Source organism: Acomys russatus, chromosome 26 (assembly GCF_903995435.1).
Source record: "Acomys russatus chromosome 26, mAcoRus1.1, whole genome shotgun sequence".
Classification (NCBI taxonomy): Eukaryota; Metazoa; Chordata; class Mammalia; order Rodentia; family Muridae; genus Acomys; species Acomys russatus.
The window spans coordinates 10367124-10388086 of NC_067162.1; the positions used below are offsets into that span (position 1 = coordinate 10367124).

Here is a 20963-nt window from a genome sequence, read left to right on the forward strand (position 1 = left end):
TGCTTTGACAGATGTCACAGGGCAGTGGGCGCAAAACCTTCGCAGGTCTTTTGTGTCTCCATCCCTTAAAGACAGATGCACACCTACTCTCTCATTGTAGTTCACTCCAGCTCCAGGGGAGTCAGGGGTATAAATCTGGGCATGCAGCTCACACTAGATGAGCGCCCCCCCCCACCCCACCCCCGTCACTGGACCACACATCCCTGAAGTTAACAACTCTGAAGTGAATGCTTTCGGTGACATTTTGTGCATTTACCAACTCACCTTAGTACCAGAGCATTTCATCGCTGCAAAAGGAAACCACGTACCTCTTCCCAGCTGCTTCGCTTTCTCCTGTGGGCCCTGCTGTATGTTCTCTGCCCAGGGGTTTGCGCTAGGCTCTGTCTCCACATACACCAACCTGCCCCGGGCAGCCTGTTCTCAAAGTCACTGTTGAAACTTAGCCTTGGTATGATGCTAGTGAGCACCATAGCCCATTTCCTGGTCAGATACAATTCTGTCATGTGGGCAGGCCACATTTTGAGGCATCTATACCAGTGATACCACCAATATCTCAAAACAGGCCACATGTTGTTGGGCCATTCTCCTTGGCCAGGCTTTAGGATAATCTCCCCCTGTTGGTAGATGTAGGCAGTGCAGCTGTGAACATGTGTGTTCAGGATTTGGTCACACACACATCCCTGAGGAGCAGGACTGTTGAGCCCTGCCCTGCCTAAGTCTCTGTTTACTCCCCAGCCTCTGCTCTTATCCCTCTCGCTTCCTGGTCCCTGGAAGAACTGCAGGCAGATTCAAGCTACTTGTTTGTTTTGGGTTTTTTTCCTTGTTTGTTTTTTGTTTCGAGACAGGGTTTCTCTGTGTAGCCCTGGCTGTCCTGGAACTCGCTTTGTGGGTCAGGCTGGCCTTGAACTAGAGGCCCACCTGCCTCTGCCTCCCGAGCGCTGGGCCTGCATCACCACCTCCCCGTCACGTCACTTATTACACATACACACACACTTCACCCGGCCGCTCTAAGGACTGGCAATGGTGGTATCTGCATTTCCTCTCTGACCATGACCCCACACCTGACAGGAACGATTTAAGGAACAACAGTTGGTTCATTTGGGCTCCTGGTGTCAGAGTTAAGTCCGTCACAGCAGGGGCGTGTGGCAGACCACAGTTCTTCACGTCATGGCTGCCAGGAAGCAGAGGGAGAAGTGTGGACATTCTGCCTCTCCCCTTCCCACCCCCCTTTTATTGCATCAGTCTAGGCCCTCAGGCCACAGGCTAGGCTGCCCACATTTGGAGTGGATCTTGGTACCTGGGTTAATCTCCTCTGGCAAGATCCTCCCAGTCATGCCTAGAGGCGTATGTAAGCAATCTCCTAGGCAGCTCTAAGCCCAGTCTACCTGACAGCGAGCCATTGCACACACCTCAGCTGGGCACAGATGGTAGTAACGAGGAATGTGAAGAAGCAGGGGGCAGGTATGTGGGGTGCGTGAGCAGCCACCAAACGTGGACCAGCTTCTGTCATGTGGTGTCTTCTAGTTGTAAAATAGGCGTCCTTTTCCATATAGCCAGGCCCCTGAGAGGCTAGCAGAGAATTTCCTGTAGACATTCATGACTCTTCCTGTCTGTGCTTGCTGAGGATCTTCTCAGTCACTGTCTAGGGTGTGGCAGTGTCCATGGGAAAGGCCCAGGTAGACACAGTGGTGTTCACAGAGGCGCCTGTCCCTCATGGTATCCTGTGTGCTTTTAGTATCTGGCACAGGAGCTTTTAAGTCAATTTAGAGGAAAATGCCAAGGATGTACTAATACCAGGAGAACCTACCTCACAGCTACAGAGGCCTGTGGGACAGAAGGCAGGCAAGAGGCAAACAGCCCTCCAGCCCCCCAGCCCACAGCGCCTTCCCACTTGGAGCTGTGTGTTTGCCTCCTGACCCTAGAGCCTTCTGTGTCTGGGGCCATTTTTCTCAGGTCCTTTTCCCTTCTGTCTGTAGGTGTAATAACCGAACTCAGTGTGTGGTGGTGGCCGGCTCCGACGCCTTTCCTGACCCCTGTCCTGGAACCTACAAGTACCTGGAGGTGCAGTACGACTGTGTCCCTTACAGTGAGTCATCTTGTTCCTCACGCTGTCTCGGGCCCTTCTCCCACGGAGCAAGGAAAGAGAACCTTGATCCAGCACACGTGTGCACACATACATCCATGGGACTGGGCACAGAGGATAGCAGGCTTGCTCCCACTTGGACACATTCTTTTCACAGACACTTGTCCACATTTGGTGGCTGTTCTCCCACCCCACAGACTCTGTCCTCTCCTGGAGGGGCAGCTCCAGTTCTAGTCACATGCCCACTCCCTGCTTCCTCACACGTTCTTTGCTTGCTAAAGCCCTTCAAAGCCACACTCTTACAGCATGCTGGCATCTCTCTCCAGCCTTGCAACTGCTCTCCCTCCCTCCTGTCACACACCCCTTTCCCTCCTGTGGACTCACCTGATTTTCCCGGCCATTCAGCGTCTCCTCCCTTCTCTTCCTCCTCCACACACACCCCCTTCTGCCCTTCCACGCCACAAAAGCCAAAGACATCTTCCAAGGTTCCTAACTACTGGTTGGTTTATCTGTTACCCCGAGGAACACTTCCTGTATGCAAAGGAAGTGCTACTGTGTTGGACTGGCAGTGCCCCCTAAGAAGATGATTTTTAGGAGCCAGAAACCTGACTACCTGCATCTGACCAAAGGGAGCAGATAGAGAGGGCAAGGCATCCTCAACACCACCGCTAGCAGCATCCCTCTCCCTCCACCCTCCCCCCCACTGCCCCTTCTAGCCTCTCACCATGGCTTCCCATGGCCACCCTGGAGGTAGGGAGGGCCTCTAGGCAAAAGGGGAGGAGGCAGGACTGTCAGGGTATCTAAATGAGGGGGCAGGGGAGCAGGAGACCTCATAACTCTCCCTCCTCTCCCCTCCCAACCAGCTCTCCCGAACCCCCATCCCTCCAACCTTTAATTTCTCTTTGCAGGTGAAGCCAGGATGATGGGTGAACAGGGTCACTTATTGCTCTCGAAACTTTCTTCTTTTAGTCTCCGCCCTTTCCTTTCAGTGCCTGAGGCCTTCTTCCACCGCCTGAGGGGGATGCCCATCTGCTCCTCGAAGCCTCCCCACAGCACTGGGGACACTGCCCACCCACAGCTGGGGCAGCCGGGAGGGAGGTGGGAAGTGACAAGTCTAAGACAGAGGGCTGGGCAGGTGGCGTGTGGTTCAACCGTGGCTCCTGACTTGTCTGGCTCTGAAACCTGCAGCAAATGACTTAAATTTCTCCGGGTGCTGCAGACGGAGGCGTGAGTCCTGGAGATCAGGAGTGACAGCGCTCGGCCCTGCCCTGCGGCCAGAGTCTGCTCCCAGGAGCAAAGCCCCGGAGGCAGAGGCTTCGACTTCACCGCCCCACCCCTCTGCTCCCCCCTCCCCCAAGCGCCCAGCCTTGATCCTGGTTCAAGATGTGCTCAGTGATGGTACGGACACTCTTTCCCACCACCTGAGCTTCTTCAGTCCTTTGTGATGGGGGAGGGGGGTCAAAAGTGTGCCCTGAAGGCTTCAAGGAATAGACAGTATGGGGGCCCAAGCTGCTTTGCGCCCCAGACCATAGGTTCTGAGGGAATGGTGGCTGCATGGCCTCCATCTCCTGAACCTCAGTTTCCCCAGCTGTAGACAGTCCTGAAAAGCCTAACTACAAGGGCCTCCTGAGCACTGGCTGCTGTCACTGTGACTACACTTCACCTCTAACCAGTTAGCATTACTGCCGTGGTAATCACAATAAGAATAACAACATATACGAGCCCAACACTCCAGAGCAGGCAGGACCCGGGACTGGGAAAAGTTCCTGGTCCGGGTCCAAAGTCCAAACCAAGAGAAAAGAAAAAGACGAGGCTGCAGGTTCTGGGGTAGCCCCCTTGTGTGGCCCTGGAGCACAGCCAGGGAAGATGGGCTGTGGGGTTGAAGGTGACACTGGACAAGTGGCCGCTTTACTGAGGAGAATGCAGATGAGCAGGGAAGACAGCGCGCACACAGGGTGGGCTCACAGGTAGGCCTGACCACTCGCATTCCTGGGCAGGCATAGCTCATAGGCCCAGTTAAATTAGCTCCTGCCCCCACCCCTACCCCAGGTAATTGGGGTTAGGGTTCAGGAATAACTAAAGCTTGGGAGAAGACAGAAGCTAGGCACATACTTCCATGACTTTCTCTGAGCATATCCTGAGTGCTAGGCCCTGGGTGAGGCGCTGGGGAGCCAGACAGGGTCCTTGTAGAACTCAAGCAAGGTGCCTGGAGGGGATCGACCTGGTCAGTCACAGGGCCTTGGGCTTCAGAGGCTGGGGTGGCCCCAGTGCTGGTGATGGGGGGGCAGGGGTGACGGGCAGGGATCCCACAGCTTGGGGGTGGTGTCACCGGAGTGTGGGACCCCCAGACGTTGGACTAACACTGGATTTGCTTTGCAGCTGAGCACAGCCTAATTCTCCCTTCCTTCCCAGGTGCCACCTGTGCGTCATCAAGGGCGGTGGGCAGGGCAGGGGGCAGCTAGGGTTCCTGGGCCCTTGGTGGACTGGGCAGAGCAGCTGAACCTTGAGCCTTCCCCTACCCCCCTACCCCAGGAGTGTAGGAGCCTGTCTGCCACGTGGTGTCCAGCCCAGTCTGTGTCCCCTCCAATTCTGTGCCTCTTGTCTACCCTACCCTGGCTCTGTCTGAGGCCAGGGGCACCTGCCTGCCTGCCTCTGTTGTTCTGTGTCTGCCTCTACTGCCATCTCTCTGTGCAGTTTAGGGGTCTGGAGGGCTTAGGGGAACACAGCTGGACTCGGGTGGGGCCTTTTCAAAGGGGAATGGCTGAGAGGGGTACCCAAGTCCTGGAGACACCCTCTGGTTCTAGCAAGGGCTTTAGCAATAACGGGGTGAAGAGGAGGCCGGTGGTTCCCCCACTGCCTGGTGTCCCCGTAGCCAGAGCTCAGCTCCTCTCAGGGGCTCCTCTGTACACCCAGGGCCCCTCCTACCTGAGGGCTCTGTCCCCCTGCCTGTCTGTACCATACCCAGTCTCTTCGTCTCTTCCCTCCCGTGTGTCTCCCCTGTCCCTTCTCACTGTCTCCTCAGCACCCTCTTACCCCATCCTACCCCAAAAGAAGGGACTTGGGGGTGGGGGCTGAGACGATGCTGTGGAAGGGGTTGGGAAAGCAGGAGGAAAGGCAGGAAGAGGGGGCGTGTGGCCAGAAAAGAAACGAAAGCAATTTAATCTTTTTTTTTTTTCTCTTTTTTTTTCTTGCACATTTTTTTCAATTTGTTTTCTCTCTCTCTTCCGATGCTTAAAGTAGAAGTGGAGCAGAAAGGTAAACGCACTGTCACCAATGCTAACCCCTAACTCACACTTTGTTCCACCTGTACCATGCTCATGTGGCCCGCCCCTCCCACCCTTCTTCTCCCCCACCCGTACTCGGTCCAGTGATTCCCCTGCCCCGGGTGTCCTCCCAGCACAGCTGGGCTGGCCCTGGTGCTGCAGCACCACCACGGCCAAGGTCACGGCCATGGGCTTCTCCACCCTCCAGATATCCACCGAAGCTCCTCTCTGAGCCTGGGCAAGATACTCACCCCACTCCTCTACCCGTCTCTGCCTCTCTCTCTCTCTCTCTCTCTCTCTCTCTCTCTCTCTCTCTCTCTCTCTCTCTCTCTCTCTCCTCTCTCCTCTCTCCTCTCTCCCCTCCCTCTGTACCTCTTCTGGTCCCTGGTCCCCGCAGGGTACCTGACCTCATCTCTCATTTCTTTTGCCTCCCTTAGGAGAACTGTGTAAGCATCCAGGCGGGTGGGGGGGAGGGACTCCCCAGCCTCCACAGGCACCGCTAGAGGTTTCTCTTCCTCGGTTTCTCTGTCTCTTCTTGCCTCCCTTCTTCTTCCTCTCCTTTCCTCTCTCCTATTCTCTCCCCTCTCCCCTTGTACCTTTTGCAAAGTGTTTCTGGTGGAGGGTGGTGGGATGGAGGGGGACACCTTTTCCTTTGGGGGACCAGATTTCTCCTTTCTTTCTGGCTCCTGATGGCTTAAGTTCTTCTGGTTTGGCGTTTCCAAGGCCCAGAGCTGTTGTGGAGCACAGAGAACCAGTCTCCTCACCCTCCACCCCTCCTGACCAGTCGGGTCTAGTACCGGGAGGGTTATCAGCTATCCCAATCCCCTGGGAGGGGGCAGCCTGCCAAAATCCTGGGACAGGGTGGGGGCGGGCTTCCTGGAGAGGGTGGGAGTGGGGTCTGCACACTTGCAAAGCTGCAGTCAGGGTTTCTTCCGGGCTGATGTGGGAGAGGATCAGGGAGGGGTGGTGGGGGTCACAGACTTGCTCTGGGGACTTCCACAGGCCCCATAATTTCTTGCAGGGAGCCCGACGCTGGTGGGTGAGGCTGTCTATTCTGGGCTAGAGAGTAGAGGGTGACCTGCTAGTAGGGCAGAAGGCAATGGACAAACAATGAGATGGCCCTTTGGGGTCTCTTTTGCCTTGAAATTAAGGTGGTCTGTGGAGTATCCCCTGCCAGGGAGGTGGGCGGAGTCCCTCTGAGCTGCGCCCCTCCCCTTTCCTTCCCCGCCTTGCCCATCTCAGAGGCCTGGGCTCCATCCATCCCCTGCTCTTCTGAGTAGGCCCTGCACTAGCCACTCTTCTTGCAGGCTTGGAACTCCGGCACTGGATCTCCTCTCCGGGGTGGGCTGTGGGAGGGATGAGGGGCAGGAAGCTGAGGAGGGGTCTTCGCTGCCCACGGCTCTGGGCAGACCATGTCACTCCCCTTCCTTGGGATGGCCTCTAACCGTTATTTCCCCCCTGGGACCCTCTGACCAACTCAGGCCCTCTTAATGAACACACCCGTGGCAGGGGTTTCTGTGGAATTGAGGGAAGACCTGAGGAACAGAAATAGAGGGTGGGGGCCAGGTAGTCTGGTCAGAGGGTACAGACATAACTGATGGGAAAGCTGGGGCCTAGAGCCCACGCTTAACTTCTGCTAAAGGGGCTATGCTGCTGGCTGCCTTGTGCCCGGGGACGTGGAGCCAAGCTGACCCAGTGCTAGGAAGGGAGGGCTATAGATTACACACATACCCCAACCAAGCTAAGCCTGCAGATGAGCCAGGCTGGAAGTAGGCACTAGACCTGGCTCCTACCCAGGGGTTGCCATTATGCTGGTGCCAAGTCGTCCCAGCCCTCCCTGTGCCCCTGGGGCTAGCTGCTTTGGTGATGGGACCAAGCAGGAGCAGAGAATTCACCATAGACTCACTCACACGCACGCACCTTACAGCCCTGGCCTACCTGTGGGTTCTATCATGAAATAAGAGGAAGGCACCAGTCCTCCTGAAGGGCGGGGCATTGGGCCCACAGCACTCAGGGGGAAAGGGGGGCGCCCACACTGACCTGCTGGATCAGTAGGGTAGGCTAGGAACAGGTGGTGCTGGGCTGTGAGGGCAAGGGTGGGCAGGCCAGTGGTGCCAACGAGATGCAGTCGAGGTTTTCCTCTTTTCAGGGAATGGGGGGGTGGGGCGGGGCCCCCCACCTTTCTGACATCAGCGCTGCCTTGGTCCCTCCTCCCGAGCCGGGGATGGTCACAGGTAAATCGGGGTCCGGGGCAGGGGAGGTGGGGGCCTGGCTGGGGTGGGCTGGGGCTTTATCCTAGCACCTGGTTCCCTCCCCTGCCCCCTCCGAGCTGGACCTGGGACTGCCCCTGGAAGGGACTCTCAGTCGGGCCTGGGCCTTGGAGTGAATTCTCTGCTCACCCCCTCTCTCCTCGCCAGCACTAACCTTTTCTTCCCAGGTGGTCTCCAGAGCGCCTCCCTTGGAGCCAGGACTTTGTGGACACACACACCCCTCCTTGTCTCTCTTCCCTCTGCACAGCTCCCTCGCCCCAAAAGTCCCGGGAGTCCTGTTCTCCATGTCCCAACTCCACCCTTGTGCACAGTGTCAGTGTGTGCTTCTGAACCTGACCCACCAGAGACCCTGCCGGCTGGGGCAGAACTGGACTCCTCCCTAGCCTAACGTGGGAGCTGCTCCCTCCGTCCTTCCCTTAGCTACCTACTTGGCGGGTACCAGCTGAGTGGAGCCCAGAAAGCATCAGGCCCCCAAGGAGAGACTAGACAGTCCTAGGCCTCCCTGCCTGCCAGAGTTGGTGTGGAAACATCACTCTACCTTGCAGTTTTTGGAGGAGGAAGAGAGTGGAGGTTTTTTTTTTTTAAGTCCATCCCTGCATGGTGGGTGAAGGATGGGATCTCCGCCCCTAGTCTTTCCATAGAGGCAAAGAAGGGAGGTCAGGGTGCTGGTACCCGGCCCTTGAGCTAGGTGGCATTGCAGCAGAGGGCCCCACTCCCCACCCCCTCTCGCCCAGTCTGGGAGAGCTCCAGCCAAATCCTTTGTCCCCAGCCTGTGGGGTCTCGCGCAACCAAGGAAGGGACGAGGGCACCCACCTTCCCACACTAACCCTGCTCTTGATGGTCTCCAGGGCCCACAGCTCCAGGGAGAGGGGCAGCTGGGCAGGGTGGGACCCCTTCCCATCACCAGCCCGACCAAGCAACCATGACTGCAGCAGCAGGAGGGGACAGTGTGGCTTCCACACCCAACCGTGTCACCAACTTGCCTCTCTCTCCCCTCTCTCCTTGCCTCTGCTCCCCACCACCTCCTCCCTGCCTACCCACCCACCCCGCCCAGTCTTCGTGTGCCCAGGGACCCTGCAGAAGGTGCTGGAGCCCACATCCACACATGAGTCAGAGCATCAGTCTGGTGCATGGTGCAAGGACCCGCTACAGGCAGGTGACCGCATCTACGTCATGCCCTGGATCCCCTACCGTACAGACACACTGACTGAATATGCCTCGTGGGAGGACTATGTGGCCGCGCGCCACACCACCACGTACAGACTGCCCAACCGTGTGGATGGTACCGGCTTTGTGGTCTATGACGGCGCAGTCTTCTACAACAAGGAGCGCACGCGCAACATTGTCAAGTATGACCTGCGGACCCGCATCAAGAGCGGTGAGACAGTCATCAACACGGCCAACTACCATGACACTTCGCCTTACCGCTGGGGAGGCAAAACCGACATCGACCTGGCCGTGGATGAGAATGGGCTGTGGGTCATCTATGCCACCGAGGGAAACAACGGGCGCCTGGTGGTGAGCCAGCTCAACCCCTACACGCTGCGCTTCGAGGGCACGTGGGAAACGGGCTACGACAAGCGCTCGGCCTCCAATGCCTTCATGGTATGCGGCGTCCTTTATGTGTTGCGCTCCGTTTACGTGGATGATGACAGCGAGGCAGCAGGCAACCGCGTGGACTACGCCTTCAACACCAACGCAAACCGAGAGGAGCCTGTCAGTCTGGCCTTCCCCAACCCCTACCAGTTTGTCTCCTCTGTCGACTACAACCCCCGGGACAACCAGCTCTATGTGTGGAACAACTATTTTGTGGTGCGCTACAGCCTGGAGTTCGGACCCCCAGATCCCAGTGCTGGTGAGGATGGGTTTTGAGGGGAGTAGGCCTGTTCGTGTCCACTTCTCCGGTACCAGGCTGTAGGCCAAGCTCTTGGGGATTGGGAGGTAAAGAAAATCACAGATTGTGGCAAGCACTGGCCACACCTCTTATGGTCCGTACTTCAGTGTGCCAGCTGTCTTCAAGACCTGGGGTTCACTGCACTGTTTTACAGGTGAAACATGACTTATTTGAGTGTTGAACCCCAGGATTCTGGGCTTTAACCAGGACCTGCCTTGCCTGGGCACGTTAGTGTGGGATTTCTGGGGATGCAGACTCAAAACCAGGACACTTGGAGTCATTTTGCCTCCAGCCTTATCCAGCCTTTGCAGGAGGGGAATTGGTACCCCTGAGGGAAGGTGTAGCCAGGTATCTGCAGTCCCAGCTCTAGGAGAGGCAACTCACGATGCACAACAGTACACTTTTACCCTCTTCTGAGAACGTAGGGGGCCTCTGAGCACAGACAGTTTTCCATTTCAGTGGGTAAGGAAGATGACAAGATGCCAGGGGACCCTGTGCTTGGGTGCATCGGTGTGCCATAGGCATGGATATGACCATGGCCTGTATCCCTCTACCTTCCAGGGCCAGCCACTTCCCCGCCTCTCAGCACCACCACCACAGCGCGGCCCACACCCCTTACCAGCACAGCCTCGCCTGCAGCCACCACTCCACTCCGCAGGGCGCCCCTCACCACACACCCAGTGGGTGCCATCAACCAGTTGGGACCTGACCTGCCTCCAGCCACAGCCCCGGCACCCAGTACCCGGCGGCCTCCAGCCCCCAACCTGCATGTGTCCCCCGAGCTCTTCTGTGAACCCCGAGAGGTCCGGCGGGTCCAGTGGCCAGCTACCCAGCAGGGTATGCTGGTGGAGAGGCCTTGCCCCAAGGGAACTCGAGGTGAGTGCCTGAGCTAGAGTGACCAGGAAGTGCTGAGGACACGCAGCTTAGGTATATAAGTGTCATTTGCAGCCTAGTAGTACTGGGGGAGAGATTCAGCCCCCAGCCTCAGACTGTAAAGAAGCGTAACCAGTTTCAGGACAGATGAACAACTCAGGTGTTCTGGGGGTTCCAGACAAGCTTGGAAGATATTTAGTAGAGAACCCCTTCCACAGCAGATCCTGCCTAGGGGGTTCTAACTCTGGGAGGCTCGGGGTGGGCTGCCTTGTGCCTTTTCCCAAGGCTTTCTCTCCTACGTGTCCTCTGTTCGGTCCCCTCCTCTCTCCTTCCTTGGCCCCTCTTCATCTCCTTCTCCTTGGCTTTCTTGTCTATCTCTACAGGAATTGCCTCGTTCCAGTGTCTCCCAGCTCTGGGGCTCTGGAACCCTCGGGGCCCTGACCTCAGCAACTGCACTTCCCCCTGGGTCAACCAAGTAGCCCAGAAGGTACCAGTAACTGCTGCCCCTTGTAGGCAGGCCCAGCAGAGTCCAGGGTCAGCAGGAGTATTGGGGAGACACATAGGGCTGAAAGCCATGGAAAGGGTTCTCCTTTTACCTAACCCTTCCGTGGATGGCCTACTCAGGCGGGGCATGTGAAGGGGAAGTGTGGAGCAGCACGGGCCAGTGCCCAGCAGACCTGAGGTCCCCCTGCTCCCCGCCTCCTGCAGATCAAGAGTGGAGAGAATGCAGCCAACATTGCTAGTGAGCTGGCCCGCCACACACGGGGCTCCATCTATGCTGGGGACGTGTCCTCGTCGGTGAAGCTGATGGAGCAACTCCTAGACATCCTGGATGCCCAGCTCCAGGCCCTACGGCCCATCGAGCGCGAGTCAGCCGGCAAGAACTACAATAAGGTAGGCCTGTAGAAGGGCCTCAGGGTACCTCTGCACCTGCTGCCACCCTAAGTGACCAGTGAGGGACATGGGACCCTAGGGGATGCTGGACTGCCTTGAGTAGTCCTGAGAGCTGGGGTTCCTGAGGAAGGTCTCTGGGAGAGTGACATACTCCGCCTCGGTGGCTGGGCACTAGGGCCAGGGGAGCGGTGCCTGGAGTCTCCACCTGTCACTACCTCTGTTGTTTCTCTAGATGCATAAGCGAGAGAGAACCTGCAAGGACTATATCAAGGTGAGTCCAGTGGGGTCCAGCTCTTGGGAATGAGTGGCCTTGGCTTCCTGGGGGCTTTGGGAATTGAAGGGAGAGGCAGGAACGTCAAACTGTTCCAAAGAACTAGAGGATGTGGGAGACCCATTGTACCCACAGGCTGTGGTGGAGACAGTGGACAACCTGCTCCGGCCAGAGGCCCTTGAGTCATGGAAAGACATGAATGCCACCGAGCAGGTGCACACGGCCACCATGCTCCTTGATGTCCTGGAGGAGGGCGCCTTCCTGCTAGCCGACAACGTCAGGGAACCTGCTCGCTTCTTGGCTGCCAAGCAGAATGTGGGTGAGTGTTGCAGCTGCCCCAGAGTCAATCCCACATTCTGGGGGTGTTGGCTCCCTAATTCCTGGACCTGTGGTTTTGCTGCAGGCCTCATGGTTAGCACGAGCCCGGTCTATTGATAAACACTGACAATATGTTCTTTCTGCCCCTGCTCACAAGTCCTGGAAGTGACTGTCCTGAATACAGAGGGCCAAGTGCAGGAGTTGGTGTTCCCTCAGGAATACCCCAGCGAGAACTCCATCCAGCTGTCTGCCAACACCATCAAGCAGAATAGCCGCAATGGTCAGTGTCCCATGGGGTTTGTCTGCACGTGCACACTGCCCACTTTGCGCCTTGACCTTGGCTCTATATGGAACACAACAGTCACACGTTTTGCTGGGGGTGTTGATTCCCCCCCCACCCCCCCACCCAAGACAGGGTTTCTTTATGTAACAGCCCTGGCTGTCCTGGACTCACTTTGTAGACCAGGCTGGCCTCGAACTCACAGCCATCCACCTGCCTCTGCCTCTCGAGTGCTGGGAGCCACCACACCCAGCCTCCGGTCATGTGTTTTAATCATGATCTATCTACTGATAGTGTGGGTATCCCGAAGCTCTGCCGAGGCCTGGGTTTACAGAGCTGAATCCTGGCTCCAGAAGGTATTGTGCCATTTGAGACCAAGGCACAGAGAGTTTAGGGATCTGTCGAAGGTCACACACAGACAGTGAGAGTGGCCAGTGTGCTGTCACTTGAACTGCCCACTGATGAACGATGGCCTTGTGGACACTGAGCCTCCTGACCTGGGCTAGAACCATGGAGCCCAGATAGAGTGTGGCTGAGGATGGCCACTTGACCTCCCTGTACCCATCTCCCTCAGGTGTGGTCAAGGTCGTCTTCATCCTCTACAACAACCTGGGCCTCTTCTTGTCCACGGAGAATGCCACAGTGAAGCTGGCAGGCGAGGCAGGGGCCGGTGGTCCTGGAGGTGCCTCCCTGGTGGTGAACTCACAGGTCATTGCAGCGTCCATCAATAAGGAGTCGAGCCGTGTCTTCCTCATGGACCCTGTCATCTTTACCGTGGCCCACTTGGAGGTGAGCCCAGGGGAGCCCGCCCTCCCTGGAGGCCCCAGCATCCTCTGCTCCCCCACCATGTGCTCACCCACCTACCTGAGAGTACGTTTTAGCTCCCTTGCCTCAGCTTGGACCATGTGTCACCTTGGGGTCCCAGACACTTCTTGCACGCTCAGCACTGTCCCTGTAGCTGCTGTGAGGGCAAGAATAGGACTTGTCATCTTGACACTCTGCCACCACTACACAACAGGCCAAGAACCACTTCAATGCAAACTGCTCCTTCTGGAACTACTCAGAGCGCTCCATGCTGGGCTACTGGTCAACCCAGGGCTGCCGCCTGGTGGAGTCCAATAAGACCCATACCACATGTGCCTGCAGCCACCTCACCAACTTCGCAGTGCTCATGGCTCATCGAGAGATCGTAAGCTGGCCAGTGCTCTGCTGCTCCGGGCGGGCCTGCTTGCTGCTGGCCTGGCTTTGCATGGCATCCTAGAGAGCACACATCATGGGCGATGCCTACGAGGCCAGCTCATGGGCATGGGGGGCCACCAGTCTTGCCTGGGGCATGAGGCCTTGCATCTGGCCCTGAGGCACTCTGGAGAAGCAAGTTGGTGTCACATTTGTCATCTCTCCACAAGCCTTCCAGAGCATGAGGAAGTGAGCCTGCATTGCCTGCACAGGGGTGGGGGCCAGCTTGGTGGCCGGGTGGGCAGCACTGGAGGGCCTTGTGGCCCATGGCCTTGCCTGGGTCCTTGCCTTCAGCTGGCACCTGGCCAAGCCCTGAGTGCACCTCCCTTCCCCCCACCCCAACTCCCGTCCCCTAGTACCAGGGCCACATCAATGAACTGCTGTTGTCAGTCATCACCTGGGTTGGCATCGTCATCTCCCTGGTCTGTCTGGCCATCTGCATCTCCACCTTCTGCTTCCTGCGGGGCCTGCAGACCGACCGCAACACCATCCACAAGAACCTGTGCATCAACCTCTTTCTTGCGGAGTTGCTCTTCCTGGTCGGGATAGACAAGACTCAGTATGAGGTGAGACAGGCGTGGAGCCGAGGCTAGGCAGCGGGAGGGGCCGCAGCTGGCCAAGCAGCCTCTCACTTGAGCTGCTCTCTGCAGGTCGCCTGCCCTATCTTTGCTGGCTTGCTGCACTACTTCTTCCTGGCCGCCTTCTCCTGGCTGTGCTTAGAGGGTGTGCACCTCTACCTGCTGCTGGTGGAGGTGTTCGAGAGCGAGTACTCGCGCACCAAGTACTATTACCTGGGTGGCTACTGCTTCCCAGCCCTGGTGGTAGGCATCGCGGCAGCCATTGACTACCGAAGCTACGGCACCGAGAAGGCGTAAGTATGCCCGTTATCCCCATGGCTCGCTTTGCTTGGGCCAGGGCTGGGGTGGCTGGCCTTTCAGGCATCTTCCCACTCTGGTTGTTTCTCTTTAGCTGCTGGCTGAGGGTGGATAACTACTTCATCTGGAGCTTCATTGGGCCCGTCTCCTTTGTCATTGTGGTGAGCGGTACTCCCAAGTATTGGGGCTCCTTTCATTCGTGCTGGTCTTGACCCTAAGCCCAGGGCTCCTTGCCAGCTTTGCAAGGCACTAGTGTAAAAGCTGTCAGAGCCAAGCAGAGAGGTCAGGGCATGGCTCGGTGGTGAGCAGCAGTAATAGCAAACAGCTGCAGGTGGGGGGCAGAAGAGGCACCGAGAAGGGGTTAGAGCAAAGCTGAGCACCCTTTCTTTTTTTTTTTTTTTTTTTTTTTTTTTTTTTTTTTTTTTTTTTTTTTAAGGATTTATTTATTATGCATACAGTGTTGTCTGCTTGTAGGCCAGAAGAAGGCATCAGGTTACATTATAGATGGTTGTGACCCACCATGTGGTTGCTGGGAATTGAACTCAGGACCTTTGGAAGAGCAGGCGGCGCTCTTAACCACTGAGCCATCTCTCCAGCCCCGAGCACCCTTTCTTATCCTCCTACCCAGGTGAACCTGGTGTTCCTCATGGTAACCCTGCACAAGATGATCCGAAGCTCATCAGTGCTCAAGCCTGACTCCAGCCGCCTTGACAACATCAAGTGAGCCACTTACCCTGGGGACCCTCCCAGGCCTTCCTGAAACGCTCCTCGCTGGTGCTGTCCCCTGGGGTTTTCAGCGTGAGGGTATTTGTGCACAGTATGGCCCTATTAGCGGTCAGAGAGTGCAGCAGCCCAGCTAGCCCGAGACTGCAGATTCAGTGTGAGTCTGCTCGAGGACACCTTGAAAAATAGGCCACACAGGGAGTTTGAGTGGACTGGAAATCTGGCCAAAATTATAAAGTTGGCAGGCAACAAGCCTCCATGTGGGGCCCTAACTCTCAGTATCCACCAGCAGACCTTCCCAAAGCCTCCTCAACCTTAGGCTGAGTCTTTCAGATGACACCAAGGACCTTGGGGCTGGGCTGACTTCCTGTCCCCTGGCCACCAGGTCCTGGGCACTGGGTGCCATTGCGCTGCTCTTCCTGCTGGGCCTCACCTGGGCGTTTGGCCTCCTCTTCATCAACAAGGAGTCGGTAGTCATGGCCTATCTCTTCACCACCTTCAACGCCTTCCAGGGTGTCTTCATCTTTGTCTTTCACTGCGCCTTACAGAAAAAGGTGAGGGTGGCAGGGCTTTCCTTGGGGAGGCCAGAAGGAAAGGGCTCAGATGCTCCCTGGAACCCTCGGTGTGTCCCCTGGTCACCTGCTTTCTGTGAACCATCTGCGTCTGATAGGGGCAAGGTGGGGGTGTTCAACGGGAAGTAAAGAAGATTCTGGAAATAAAGCAAGATACAAGGGCACAGCTCAGAAGAGTGGCAGCACAGAGCAGATCTAGCTATGGGCGCTCTCATGGCCCTGTTGAACGGTGAGGCCATGGGTGACAAACAGCTGGGAGTCACAATACTAAGATTCCTACCTTAACAGTAGGAATGGTTCTCCCGTGTCTGGCTTCTAGGATACTGAGCACACATGGTACATATACACACATGCAGGCAAAATATCCATACTCATAAAATTTTTCCTTAAAAAACACATGAGGAGCTGGGCGTGGTGGTGCACGCCTTTAATCCCAGCACTCGGGAGGCAGAGGCAGGCAGATCGCTGTGAGTTCCAGGCCAGCCTGGTCTACAAAGTGAGTCCAAGACAGTCAAGGCTACACAGAGAAACCCTGTCTCAGAAAAAAAAAAAAAAACATGAGGGAAAATAATTTTGTTTTGTTTTGTTTTTTGAGACAGGGTTTCCCTGTGTAGCCTTGGCTATCCTGGACTCGCTTTGTAGACCAGGCTGGCCTCGAACTCACAGCGATCCGCCTGCCTCTGCCTCCCGAGTGCTGGGATTAGAGTACACCACCACGCTCAGTAAGAATTTTTTTTTTTTTAAGTCAAAACATAAATTAAAAAAACAACACACGAGGGGGCTAGGCATGGTGGCACATGCCTGTAGTCCCAGTACTCGGGAGGCAGAGGCAGGCGGATCGCTGTGAGTTCAAGGCCAGCCTGGTCTACAGAGTGAGTCCAGGATAGCCAAGGCTACACAGAGAAACCCTGTCTTGAAAACTAGTTAAAACAACAACACATGAGGTCTGAGGATGTGCCTGAGTTGCTAGAATGCTTTCCTAACATATGTGACTTCTGGGTTATACCCCCAGTGTCGCGTGAGTTGGGCATGGTGATGCAGGCCTGGAGTTCTAGCACTGGGGAGGTGGGGTGGGAGGACCTGGAGATCATATGTTCCCTATGCCTATGCATGTACGATGCATATAGTACATGTTCCATAAAGGCGTGTTAAGTTGGAGAATGAACAGGTAAGAACATTGATGGTAGAGAAAAGAGTATGTGCCAAAACAGCCTGAATGGCTGGCCACTGGGGACAAGTGACACTGAAGTTGTGGTTGTGTACCAACCGCTAAAATAAGCGTTTGGACCTCTGAGGCAACCCATTCTGAGAGTGACTGATGACAGCGGAGGTAGGCCCCCCGCTGTGGCTGATGGTCACCTCTTTCACAGGTGCACAAGGAGTACAGCAAGTGCCTGCGTCACTCCTACTGCTGCATCCGCTCCCCACCTGGGGGCGCTCATGGCTCCCTTAAGACCTCAGCCATGCGAAGTAACACCCGATACTACACAGGGACCCAGGTACCCGGGCAGGGAAGGCATGTCCACCAGGTCTCTCTGGGGCCAAGAGGCAGGAGTGCTCTGCCAGCATCTCAGAAAGGTCCTGGCGGGCAGGGTGGTCCTAGAGATCCCCTCATGTTTGGGCTGTGTCCTCAGAGCCGGATCCGGAGGATGTGGAACGACACCGTGAGGAAACAGACAGAGTCCTCCTTTATGGCAGGTGACATCAACAGCACCCCCACCCTGAACCGAGGTGAGGTCTCCCCTGGCCCCGGTTCTTTTCTGGGAAGCTCCTTGCCCCAGTTTTCTAGGCCGCCTGGTAACCTTTTACCCTTCCCTTGGGCAGGTACCATGGGGAACCATCTACTGACCAACCCTGTGCTACAGCCTCGTGGGGGCACCAGCCCATACAATACACTCATTGCAGAGTCCGTGGGCTTCAACCCCTCCTCGCCCCCAGTCTTCAACTCCCCAGGTGAGGACACTTAGGCTGCCTAGATGCCAGGGAAGAGCAGAGTCCCAGGTCGGGAGGCCCCAGGGCAGGTCCTGAGGGGCCTCTGCTTAGCTCGTTCTTGTCTTCTCTTTTGTGGGCTGGCGTCTACAGGAAGCTACAGGGAACCCAGTAAGTACCATTGTCTCCTGGAAGCACTTCCAAAGGGGGGAGGGAACAAGGCAGTGGCCGTCTTCTGTAGCCTCTCATAGGGACTGTAAACTTGGGGTGCCACTACCCACAGGCTCTGACATAGCAGCCAGATAGCATCTTCAGGTACAGAATGAAAGTGAGCAGTCCAAGCCTAGGGAGTATGCCTGGCTGCACAGGCCTACACTTGCTGAAGTTCTGAAGCTTAAATAAAGAGGGGAGCCTGGGGAACCCGTCCTTATGCACACCCTCATCAGCCTGTTGCTAGTTGGCCGACCCCACTGCAGATAGGGAAGAGGAAAATGAGCAGAGGACCTGGGACAGACCTCGGCTCCCTTTGCCTGCCTACACGACCAGGCCGGTCCTTACTGCCCCCTCTGCCCTGCAGAGCACCCCTTGGGAGGCCGGGAAGCCTGTGGCATGGACACCCTGCCCCTTAACGGCAACTTCAACAACAGCTACTCCTTGCGAAGCGGGGATTTTCCTCCAGGGGATGGGGGTCCTGAGCCACCCCGAGGCCGGAATCTGGCCGATGCTGCCGCCTTTGAGAAGATGATCATCTCAGAGCTGGTGCACAACAACCTACGGGGGGCGAGTGGGGGCGCTAAAGGGCCACCACCAGAGCCTCCTGTGCCACCCGTGCCAGGGGTCAGTGAGGACGAGGCCGGTGGGCCAGGGAGTGCTGACCGGGCGGAGATTGAACTTCTCTACAAGGCCCTGGAGGAGCCCCTGCTGCTGCCCCGGGCCCAGTCGGTGCTGTACCAGAGTGATCTGGATGAGTCGGAGAGCTGCACAGCAGAGGATGGGGCCACCAGCCGGCCCCTCTCCTCCCCTCCCGGCCGGGACTCCCTCTACGCCAGTGGGGCCAACCTGCGGGACTCGCCCTCCTACCCGGACAGCAGCCCCGAAGGGCCTAATGAGGCCCTGCCCCCGCCCCCACCTGCCCCTCCTGGGCCCCCAGAAATCTACTACACCTCCCGCCCACCGGCCCTGGTGGCTCGGAATCCCCTACAGGGCTACTACCAGGTGCGGCGGCCCAGCCACGAGGGCTATCTGGCAGCCCCCAGCCTCGAGGGGCCAGGGCCCGATGGGGATGGGCAGATGCAGTTGGTCACTAGTCTCTGAGGGGCCTCATGGACCAGAGGCCGGAGGCCTGGCCAGGGAGGGAACCCAGGAGGGGGCTTTGGTGGGAGCAGAGACTGACGGAGGCAGTGGCTGGTGGGCCACTCTCTCTAGGTGCCCCTCAGCCTATGGGCCCCATAGTCCCCTTTGGGGACTCTGATCTGGGCCCCAGGTGCCAGGGTTAGTAGACAGGGTTTCCACCAGCCACACGTCCCAGCCTCTCTAGGGGAGTACATTGAGGAGAAGCCCTGGGGGAGGGGGGCCCTGGGAGTGAGGGAGGAGCTGGTAGGTGCGACCAACTCTTGAAGCTCTCTGCCTGTGGTGGGAGAAAGCAAGGGTCTAGGGGGTGCCACTTTTCAGGTGGCCAAAGCCTTGCAGGGTCCAACCTATCGGCTCCTCTCCATCCACTAGACGGGAGCAGTGGGACAGATGGGCAGGATCCTCCCCTGCTATAGTTCCTTGCTCCCTAGAAATTGGGGCCTGCGCTACAAGAAAGCCCAGGCCCAGGGAACAGGGCAGTGGGGGCTGGTGGCTAACGGTGGAACTTTCTCTGAAGCTCCTTTCCCTCTTGCTATTGGTCCCTGTCTCCCAAGCAAGCCTGCCCCTCAACCCCCAGAGTGCACCCAATGACCCCCTCCCTTGGGGTGACTCCTGATGAAGCACAACTCCCCGCAGGGCCCCTAACCCACTGGGGTGGCCATATTTGGGCAGTTCCCAGTCCTGTGGGCTGGGCTATCTGGGGAGCAGATTTGGGGTCTGGGGCTCCCTGAGGAGTGGGTCCTGGGTTTGGATCTTTCCCTAGGGGTCCTCTTCCCCCTCTCTTCCTCCCCTATTGCTGTAAATATTTCAACAAAATGGAAAAGGAAAAAAAAAAAAAGACAAAAAAAAAAAAAAAAGAAAAGAAAATCTCATCACTTGAAGCCACCGGGCACCTGCAGCCCAGGCCAGCCCGGACTTTCTCCGGAACAGAGCAGCGGCCAGCCCTGGCAGCCAGGACTTCCTGTATGTGTACATCCCAGCTGTGGTGGGCAACGGCCAGAGCAGCTTTTTACACTCCAGAGACAAAACAAATCTAGAAGCAACAGCGAAACAAAGAACCTGTCCCTCCCAGCACCGGTCCTTTCCCTCTGCTCGGTTCTCCTTGCACCAGTCAGCCCTCCTGGGGCGTGTACCTCACTGCCTGTCCCAGGACCAGAGGCCTGTCTCCCCCTGCCCCACTGGCCAGGAGACATCCTCACACCCAAAGATGCTTTTGCCAAGATGGCTGCACTACCCCTTTGAGTTCCTGCTTCTTGTATCTCACTTCAGGACTCATGGCAGGCAGGAGGAGGCTGGTGTCCCATCCTGAGAAGGGCAAAGCAGAGAGGAGTGGAGGTCAGAGAGTGGTTGCTATGGCTGAGGGTGGGGTGGCAGTAGTGGGGGGAGGGCAAAGGTGAGAGGTCACTTTCCCTTGCCTGCCCCACCCCAAGCCCTCTGGCAGGCTTAGGGTGTCTGCCAAGTACTTCCAGCCCTCAGCCTGGCCTGCCCTCCCCCAGTTTTTTGGGGGTAGCATAATCCCGCTGCCATCTTCCAGAGGTGACCTTGCACCTCTGCAGACTTCACCCTGACTCTTCCCTGCCTCCTTCCTCACAAGTGCCATGAGTTTTAAAGCATCCTTGGGTCTCAGCTTGCTGCTGCCATGAACTTCTTTGGGTTCTGGGGGAGGGGCTCTGGGAAGGAGCTGAGGAGGAGGTGGATAGGTAGCTGGAAGGATGGTCCTTTTGCTGCTAGAAAGCCCTCTCCCTTCTGGGGAGCTGGGACTGGCTTGTCCCCATCAACGAGGTGGAAGGGGCCAGACCAAAGATAATGGTTTGCCCCATGGAGGGGAACAGATGTGAAAAGGCAGGGTTTAGTCCATCTCTGGTTTTTTTCCTGGCAGTATGTTTTAGCCTGTCTGCTAGAAGACCACGGGTGAAGTCTATAGGGAAGGGGGTGGGGACAGTCCTGCCAGGCAGGTGTGAAGAGAGCATGGGACAGCGTGTTGCCTTTGGTAACATCACTGGACCTGCCGCTTGCTGTGGCTGTGGAGTGGGTGGCCTAGGAGCCAGAGGACTTGATTCAGCCCAGGCCTGAGGCCCATCAGACACCAATAACCCTGGAGGGAGAGCTGGGGTGAAGAACTCTCTGGGAAC

The 20963-nt window shown here is 57.1% G+C and overlaps 1 protein-coding gene across 7 annotated transcripts in view; it reads left to right on the forward strand.

The window, feature by feature from the left end:
• Nucleotides 1–20220, forward strand: part of Adgrl1 (adhesion G protein-coupled receptor L1) — a 39612-nt gene extending 19392 nt beyond the window's left edge. Inside the window, exons 4-24 of one of the 7 annotated variants that reach the window (XM_051169029.1) lie at nt 1977–2086; nt 5321–5338; nt 8671–9471; nt 10072–10386; nt 10767–10870; nt 11092–11277; nt 11510–11548; nt 11684–11867; nt 12024–12146; nt 12721–12935; nt 13165–13335; nt 13739–13948; nt 14033–14253; nt 14352–14418; nt 14886–14977; nt 15366–15534; nt 16923–17051; nt 17187–17283; nt 17377–17505; nt 17635–17652; nt 18059–20220. In XM_051169029.1, coding sequence (XP_051024986.1) covers nt 1977–2086; nt 5321–5338; nt 8671–9471; nt 10072–10386; nt 10767–10870; nt 11092–11277; nt 11510–11548; nt 11684–11867; nt 12024–12146; nt 12721–12935; nt 13165–13335; nt 13739–13948; nt 14033–14253; nt 14352–14418; nt 14886–14977; nt 15366–15534; nt 16923–17051; nt 17187–17283; nt 17377–17505; nt 17635–17652; nt 18059–18795 — 4135 coding nt within the window. In that variant the 3' untranslated portion in view covers nt 18796–20220. Of the gene's footprint in view, nt 1–1976; nt 2087–5320; nt 5339–7472; nt 7581–8670; nt 9472–10071; nt 10387–10766; nt 10871–11091; nt 11278–11509; nt 11549–11683; nt 11868–12023; nt 12147–12720; nt 12936–13164; nt 13336–13738; nt 13949–14032; nt 14254–14351; nt 14419–14885; nt 14978–15365; nt 15535–16922; nt 17284–17376; nt 17506–17634; nt 17653–18058 lie in introns of those variants that run through there. The other 6 variants (XM_051169027.1, XM_051169032.1, XM_051169031.1 and 3 more) reach the window with 6 other exon arrangements.
• The last annotated feature ends 743 nt before the right edge of the window (nt 20221–20963 follow it).